General features: G+C 41.3%; 1 protein-coding gene across 1 annotated transcript; it reads left to right on the top strand.

The window, feature by feature from the left end:
* Window positions 1-3,560: 3,560 nt before the first annotated feature.
* Window positions 3,561-6,988, top strand: LOC146976617 (uncharacterized). The gene is made up of 9 exons (XM_085794542.1): window positions 3,561-3,654; window positions 3,846-3,980; window positions 4,107-4,282; window positions 4,530-4,666; window positions 5,016-5,109; window positions 5,320-5,649; window positions 5,775-5,949; window positions 6,183-6,308; window positions 6,651-6,988. The coding sequence occupies exons 1-9, from the start codon at window positions 3,561-3,563 to the stop codon at window positions 6,986-6,988; spliced, it is 1,605 nt and encodes a 534-aa protein (XP_085650668.1).
* Window positions 6,989-8,204: the final 1,216 nt, after the last annotated feature.

Below are 8,204 nucleotides of genomic sequence, written 5' to 3'. Positions count from 1 at the left end.
CCTTGTTAAATGCTAATTTCCTCAAACCTAAGCTGTTACATCATCGAAAATTAATACTCAGCTTATAACTCAGCTATTAAGATAAGTTCAGACCGTATGACTTCAAAGGCATCGGATCACTGTATAGTTCATGCTACACAACTTTCTGACATGTGACCCGGCAGCCTTAAAAGTCATCAGGAGTTCATCGTACACAACTGAGCCGTGACACAGAGCCACATACCACACACTTTCACCCCAACGAGTCTGTCTGCTCTCCAGAGCAACTTGGTCACGGAAAGATCCACAAGAGCTGAAGTTGGGAAACTGGAATTCTTCATGCAAGATATGTCAGAGGAAGAACAAGCACTTCTGAAAAAATAAAGTTGTATTTATCCTCCTTTTATAATACCAGATGGTGTTGTATGATATATGTTTGGATAGTCTCATTAGTCACCTTAACAATGATGTATAACTTGTACAGCACACTCAAGCTGATCCCACAACCGTTCAATTGGGTTGTGGTCTGGACTCAGGGCAGGCCAGTCATACACCTGTGACTGGCAATGATGAATAAATGGTAAAAAAAAAAAAAAAAAAAAAAAAGACCAATGTGTTCATGGATCATCCAATCCACCAAGCAACTCAAAACAAGAGTGAATACCAACAGGAGAATACTGTAGGGGATTTTGGCACTTTTTTTGGATGGCGCTGCCCACATGTTTATCTGTGCTGCTCATTCCAGGAATGCATGATCCTTACAAGTTGTACCTCATTGTAAAGGAGACTAATCAGGCCTGTCAACGATATAAAATACAACACCAACTGGTATTATTAAGAGGGAGAAATGATTGACTGAAAAAATGTTTCCAAACTTTTTTTTGAGGTTGAGTTGAAGGTAAGTGATCTGATTTATTTTAATCATGAGAAACATATACTGTATATTGTAGCTGCTTGAATAGGTATTATCTGGCGATTTTATTTGCTACAGTTAGTCAGAGACTCAGCCAGATATTTAGTCTGCGTGATTTGTTGTATGGCAGCTGTCATACAGGAGCCTTCCCCAATTTTTTACTTAATAGGTCACAACTGGACACATTTAAGATGTCCGATGACTCTGTGTACGTAATTAACCAGTTTGGAAAACCCACCACACACAGTGACTAGCCAGGTGTACAGTATGTGGGCGAGAGAGAAAACACTTTGAACCTCTCTCTTGTTCTTTGTACACATATTTTTGACACTGGTCATAGGAAGTGGGGCTGCACAATTTATCACAATGTAACCGGAATCGCAATACTGTATGGCCAAGAGCAATATCCAAATTGCAGTGGCAGCAACTCTTCTGATAAAAAGGTAAAATGTGTCACAACATTGTTGTGCATTGTCAGCACTACAAGTGTTGTACTGCTACAGACACCCCCTGGCCAACAAATCACATTCTCAAGACTTACTGTAAAGGGATGTGTTTGTTTGGTACAAGAACAGAAATCACATCATTCTAATATTTTCTCATATGAAAATTGTAAGCAAAAATGACCATTAAGACTGAATTCACATCGCAATATCTGCCCGTATTGACATGAGTATTGCCTCTCATCCCATGAAATAGGCTATTACCCACCTTTTTATCCTAGACCCCCATTGTTCAGAGAGACTTTAACTTTCCAGCCTGGTTGGATGTACTGTACATTCAAGGCCTTTTCTAGCAGACCTCCACCCTACTAGTATGCACATTGACATGGTGACTTGGATCAAGTCTGTCTGAATGAGTACACTAAGGCCCAATCCCATTTCTCTTTCTTACCCCTACCCCTTCCCCTACCCCTTGCCCCTCGCCCCTTGAAACGGAGCTACAAGGGGTAGGGGTAGAAAGTTAACCCCTCCGAATTGGGACACCCCTTCAACAGTCACATACGTCATCACGTAGTCTCACTGGCTTTTACGTAAGCTGATGCGGCGAGCTTTTGCCAGAAATTAAATAGCCGTGTACCATATAACTTAATAAAATAAGATAAAACTTAATGCAGACTGATCGGTTCATTGTAAAACATTTATTTACTGATGTAAATGTGGTGATTTCTGTACACAGAGCCCAGAGGCAGCTGCCTGCTCCTCTGTCTGATACATGAAGCTTCACTTTTCATCCAAATAACTAATGCTACTGCCACAATTGTCAGATTTCATCAATTAGACCAACATTTAAATGCTAAAAAGAATTTAACATGCTGGTGGTAAACCTCTAAAAACCCGCGGATAAGTTAATTAACGACCGCCTTCTCTACCGGCGGGACCGGGACGAGGACGTAATTTGGCCGGCGGAGCAGCTCTGCAGACCGGCTGCTGCCTCTGTGAGGAGCCGCTCCTCCTGGAGCTTCACTTCTCCGAAAAATCGTCGGAGCAAACTTCTAACCCGCCGTCATTTGGATAAACTAACCGCACATTTGGGACCTAAACAGCTACTTTCTCGCAAGAAAAAATATTAAAACTTAAGAAAGTGACGAAATAACAGCGCTACAGCAAGAAATAAAACAGCTTTTCGTTTTACAGCCACTGCTGCTGGCTGCCGCAAGATGCATTATGGGAAACTTTTCATACCCCTCCGTTTGGAGTGTGCCTCTGAAAAATCTCCGTTTGGAGGGGTATGTAGCCCTACCACTTCCCCCTACCCCTCTGTCCTAACGGGGATTGGGACACCCCTACCCCTACACGTGAACGCGCAAAACGGAGGGGTACACAGCAAATGTGCCAGTGTTATTTTTTTGGTGTTGGTGTTAATTAACAGGGGTTACTATTAATTTTACTCAGAATTGATCAAAATTAACTCCCCCTAGAGTCAGTTCGTGATAGTGTCAGTGTTGATTTCCGTCGTTATGAGAATCACTCTGAATTTACACTCTGGCTCGTTAAATTGGCCACACCCACCAATTGAATCGCTCTCCCTGGCAGTGACTGGCACACTGGTGGCACTCAGACTGCAGTCATACTTCTCGTCCAAATCTCTTCTTTCTACGGTAAGTTAAGTTTTGGTTGATAAAATTGTCTCTTTTGGATTGATATTAGCGTTTTGTTTTGTTTTTTGTGGTTGACTTTGGCTGCTAGCTAGTTAGCGAAGTTGGCTAGCTAGCTAACGTTAGCTTAGCTCACTAGCCCTGGCCAACACTACGCTGGACCAGGGTTTAGCTAATATTAGTTCTTCAAATTATTAAAAGTGTCTATAAAGGAAAGGCTTTTTGAGTAATAGGAATGTATTGAAAAGGTTGTACACTTGACTATAAGAGTATAGTGTGACAACATTACACATGTGCAAGGCACATTGTAAATAGGCCTACATTGTGTTTGGTAGTGTTAGGTTAAATGTATGACAGTGTTTCCCTGAACGTTAATTAACGAGACATGGGCGTTTGGGTCTGCTACAGTCTCTCACTAAGAAAAAAAAAAAAAGAAATATATATATATATATATATATATATATATATATATATATATATACACACACACAGTATATAGTGTTTGTTTTGTTTTTCTAACAGCTTTTCACCTTCCTTCATCACCATCAGTGTCATGGTCTTTGAAGCGACATGCTGGTTCCTGTAGAGTATAAAGGAGTCAGCAAATGGGTCAGGGTACCACAGGCGGAGGACGAGTACAATTACTCCCAGTTTTTGCAAGCAGGTAACTGTTGGGCTAATTTGACTGTCATGTTTATTTGTGCATTTAGGGTTTTCCAATGTTTTTCCTCGAGACTACAGATGAAAATTAGCTCCTGCTAACTCCGGTGTGTTTATAGTTCATCAGCTCTGTTCATTAATGCATGTTTGTCCCTCCCAAATCTTGCTTATCGACTACAGTATCTTCTGTTTTAGTGCTGGCAAAATTCTATTTGCCAGGTTCTGCTTCCTTGAGCCTGAAGGATTCCTCAAACGTGGAAGTGGATCCAGACATATTTGATGAACTCTTGAAGTCATCTGGGGTGTCTTTCAAGGCCGAAGAATGTGATGGTAAGGGATTGCAGGCTTATATTTTTAATTTTTAAAAATTTGAGTCTGTTTTCTACAAAAGAGCTGTAACTCGTTCCCTCTCGTGGTCAGTTGTCATTTACAATGCAAGGCTGTGTGTTTTCTTAGGTAGCAATGATGAGGAGGAGTTCTCAGAGGGCTCATCTTCAGACTGGTCACCATCACCATCACGTGCATCCCAAGGGTCATCATCAGGTTCTGACTCACCGCTGATACTGGAATCTACCAAAGCTTGGAAACGACACCTGGTTGAAGGACCCCTGGATAGCAACGTTGCAAGAGATGTAAGTTAACCACCTGATATTAACCCTGACGTCAATTAGACCAATGTCAAACCTTACATTCAAATTTCACAATAAGTATATTAGTACTGCAGCTTCAGTAGGTGTCAGACTGAAGACCCAGAGCTTTGTTATGTTAGCTAATTCTCATTTATCATGCACCCCCTAACCAACTGCTACATCAGCCCAGGGCACAGGTTGAAATACCTACTGTACCTGCAGTGTGAATGTTGTGCAATTGTCGTTTCAGAATGTTAGAGTTGCTCTGTATTCAAAGCCTGGTGGAAACGAAATATTCAAAGAGTACAAGAAAACAAGCGCCATCAGTGATGTTACAAGAAGAAAGATGGTAAACATTCTTGTGGCAGATATGGTGGAGAGCCATGGGTAAGTGAATGCACTTGCAATAACAGGTTGTGGTTGTTTTTTTTTATCTCCAAAAGTCGCTGCCAATTAGGTCTTCACCCACAATCATGTGCACATCAAGGTTATTATAGTTTTACATTTTTTATTAGTTTTTATTTTTATTTATTAGCTATTCAACAAGTGATGAATCAGTTTTAGTGTAGTTTTTTGTTTGAGGAATTGACTACTTTTTATTTGGTCTTAGTCTTAGTTTTGTTTTTTCAGACTTTAGGAGAAACCCTCTGTGAGACCTCTGAAGATTAATTTTTTCCCTTTTAGTTGCATCCATCAGGGATACATTTGGAGGAATGACACCTATATCTCTTTTCAGGAGGGTTCCTCCGGTGAATGTGCGGATCCTCTACGCACTTGGGATTACAACACTGTTCCCTAAATTGAAGGACCCGGATTCCAGGAATGGCTATGTGAGTATAAACAGTAATGCATCCCCATACATTCTGTGTTGTAAACTGTTTTTGTCTGTAACAACATCTACTGCAAGTCTGCCAGTCCAGGGTCAGGGATCCCTCCTCTGTTGCTCACCCTGAGGTTTCTACAATTTTTTCCCTGTTAAAGGGTTTTCCTGGAGTTTTTTCTCAGTTGATGTGAGTCGATGTGTTTTTCTTTATCAACAGGAACATTTCTATGATCACCAGAGTGGTTCCGGCTACCTAGCGTGGAGGCTGAAAACTGTTCAGCGGAACTCTGTTCAAGACAACAAGAAATCCAGGACCACTTTCCAAGAGGGCCCCAAGACGCCACGCAGTATCCGTTCAGATGAGAAGCAGTTGACCGGTGATGAATGCAGGGAAGCCATATCGGTGATGAAACACTCAAGTGATACGACCCTTGTCAAAAATAAGATGAAGGCAACATTCCAGCACAGGCAAAAGGTGGTTCAAGACCCGGATACTGCCTCTACTGTCCTGGATCTCTGTCCCAGATTCTTGGATACACCTGGCTTGGTAAGCATAAAATGAATTGCTGACGACTTTGTGGTTGCCTTATTTTGCTTGACTGTTTATTGACACCCATCGCACCATTACAATGGTGTTCTCATTCACACACACACAAATGTTTTCTGTTTAAGATCGACCAAGACTTCACAATGATCTTTGGTGAGGAGGTGTCTGGTAAATTCCTGTCCAAGTGGCCAACATTTTTCAAACCGAGAGTCATCGCAGATTGCTGCAAGAATCTAACCCCAGGTCCGCATGTGGATGAGCTACTTCTGTCTGCACAACAGGAGTCTGATGATGGTAAGTGTTAATTGAATAGTGGACACAGTAGATTGCACATGCCTTTAGTGTACACAACAAAAGAGGACATTGTTGTGTTCTTTCATGTTTTTGGCCCCTTGACTACAAATCACATACTGCACCTTACTGCTAACCATATTCAATCCATGGTGTAATTTAAGAAAACTTTACTATAAGTGATGCTGTAATGCTTATAAGGAAATAAAAGACATTTTATAGTGTTACTTCTAATTCTGCAGTGTGGCATTCTGAAGAGTGGGACTCTGAGATGGCCGCCATCCTTCTGCTGCTTCACCTCTTGCCTCCAACAGTTAAAGGCAAGAAGTCCAACAACATGAGCGCATCGGAGGCTGCTAGACGCCTGATTCATGAAGGTATTTTCTTAGGACAGTACATCACTGATGCAAGGTTTTCATGTCAGCTGATGTATTTTTTTTGTAATTGGGGGGGGGGGGGGGGGGGTGGGGGTTGGGGGTGCAGTTAAATTGTTTTAAAAAAAAGTCATCCATCCATTCATCACACAAAAATAAATTGCTGTTGTGTACATTCATAGATCCATCCCTGAATTAATTACTTGTGTACATCTATCAAATATTAATTCATCAAGTTGTGTATTGCGCACATTCATTCATACAGTCAGTCGCACATGAATTAAAATGACTTGAGTAAAAACCTTAACTCTCTCTCTCTCTCTCTCTCTCTCTCTCTCTCTCTCTCTCAGGTGGGGTCAAGCATGGAGACCTTCCTTAAAGAAACTGGCCCCAAACAGCCCTTTCTTCTCGGTGTCGGAGAAAGAAGCAACAGCATCCAGGACTTCTACATCATCCTGGACCAGAAGGCCATTCCCTGCAGGATGCAGACCCCAGTTGCTGCCTTTGATGAGCTCTTCAAGGCGCATTATGCTTTTGCCGTGTCGTATGATGATGCGCTGTCCAGCTTCTTCATCTTCATCCAAACCACCATGTATGTCATCGACGTCGGCAGAGTGAATGAGACTCCTCGGGTAAAAGAAATCAGAGCGAGGCTTCTTCACTGTGAAGTTTGAAGACCGATAGACTTTGACCAACAATGTACACGTTACATTTGCAAGGTACACCACACCAGTTGTTCAGTGTTATTTAGACATTTGAAGTTTGAGCAAGGATTGTATCCCGGAAGGTCTCTGTGCTTGGACTGTGGAGAACCTGGTTGTCCAATTGTTTTTCGTACATATTCTGTTTTTCGTACATATTCTGGTTACCAACGTTACCTATCTCGAGAACATAAAGACTGTCTTGATCCAGATCCCATCAGCAGTTTTGAATTTGAGCTTGTAGCTGGACCTTCCACACCAGTGAATGTGGATCCTCCTGTGAGGGTCACCACACGTTCCAGTTGAAAAGAATATACAGGACATGTGCAGCTCTGTTATTGCTCAGGTTCAAGCCTCAGGTGTTCCAGAGAGTACTGTGCAGTGTCTAGTTGGCTCAATGGAGGAACTGGTTAATGGCATCCACGCTCATGCAAAGGAAGCTGTTGTTAGGTTTTCACAGTGATCTGTGTAAATGACCTGGTATATTACAGACCTTGTGATAGGCAATTTTGATATGACACTAATGACCAAGTGTACCTCGTTCCATACTGTAATTATGTGAATCCATGCAGACTGTTAATTGATAATGTACTGTGGTGGCCATTTAATATTTAATAAGATTATTTTTCTAAAGAAGTGTTTGTCTTGTGTATTTTTTGTGGTTTGGCGGGTGGTCGCGGTGGTTAAGGGTGGGTGGGTTTATTGGTAGTCTGAAGACTACCAATAAACCCTTAGTATTTTTCACCCATTGGTCTGAATGCATTGGTAGTCAGTGTAGCATTTTCAACCACAGTCAGTGTAACGTTTTATTAAAATGGCACTAGTGTAGGGTACTATTGACACTACACATATTAGCTAGTGTTAATTTTTAACCCCTTTCAGTGTTGAAATAACTATAGCTGAGTGTAAAAACATTAACACTGACACTATACATGTGTTAGCCAGTGTTAACTTTGAACTCCCTACAGTGTTAAAATAACTATAACTGAGTGTAAAAACACTAACACTGACACTATACATGTGTTAGTCAGTGTTAAATTTGAACTCGCTACAGTGTTGAAATTACTAGACTTAAGTGTAAAAATCTACACTGACACTAGTGTAGAGTACTATTGACACTTAACAAGTGTTGGCCAGTGTTAATTTTCAACTCCCTACAGTGTTAAAATAACTATAGCTGAGTGTAAAA

Source organism: Trachurus japonicus, chromosome 13, assembly GCF_045865225.1.
Source record: "Trachurus japonicus isolate A0001 chromosome 13, Traja_1.0".
Taxonomy (NCBI): Eukaryota; Metazoa; Chordata; class Actinopteri; order Carangiformes; family Carangidae; genus Trachurus; species Trachurus japonicus.
This window is presented reverse-complemented; position numbering and strand designations above follow the sequence as displayed.

What these genes read in the sequence shown, in the direction of transcription:
- LOC146976617 (XM_085794542.1), top strand. Translation starts at nt 3,561, where the DNA reads ATGCTGGTTCCTGTAGAGTATAAAGGAGTCAGCAAATGGGTCAGGGTA. An exon ending in ATAGCAACGTTGCAAGAGAT is followed by an intron (nt 4,283 to 4,529) that starts GTAAGTTAACCA and finishes TTGTCGTTTCAG; the next exon opens with AATGTTAGAGTTGCTCTGTA. An exon ending in CGGATTCCAGGAATGGCTAT is followed by an intron (nt 5,110 to 5,319) that starts GTGAGTATAAAC and finishes CTTTATCAACAG; the next exon opens with GAACATTTCTATGATCACCA.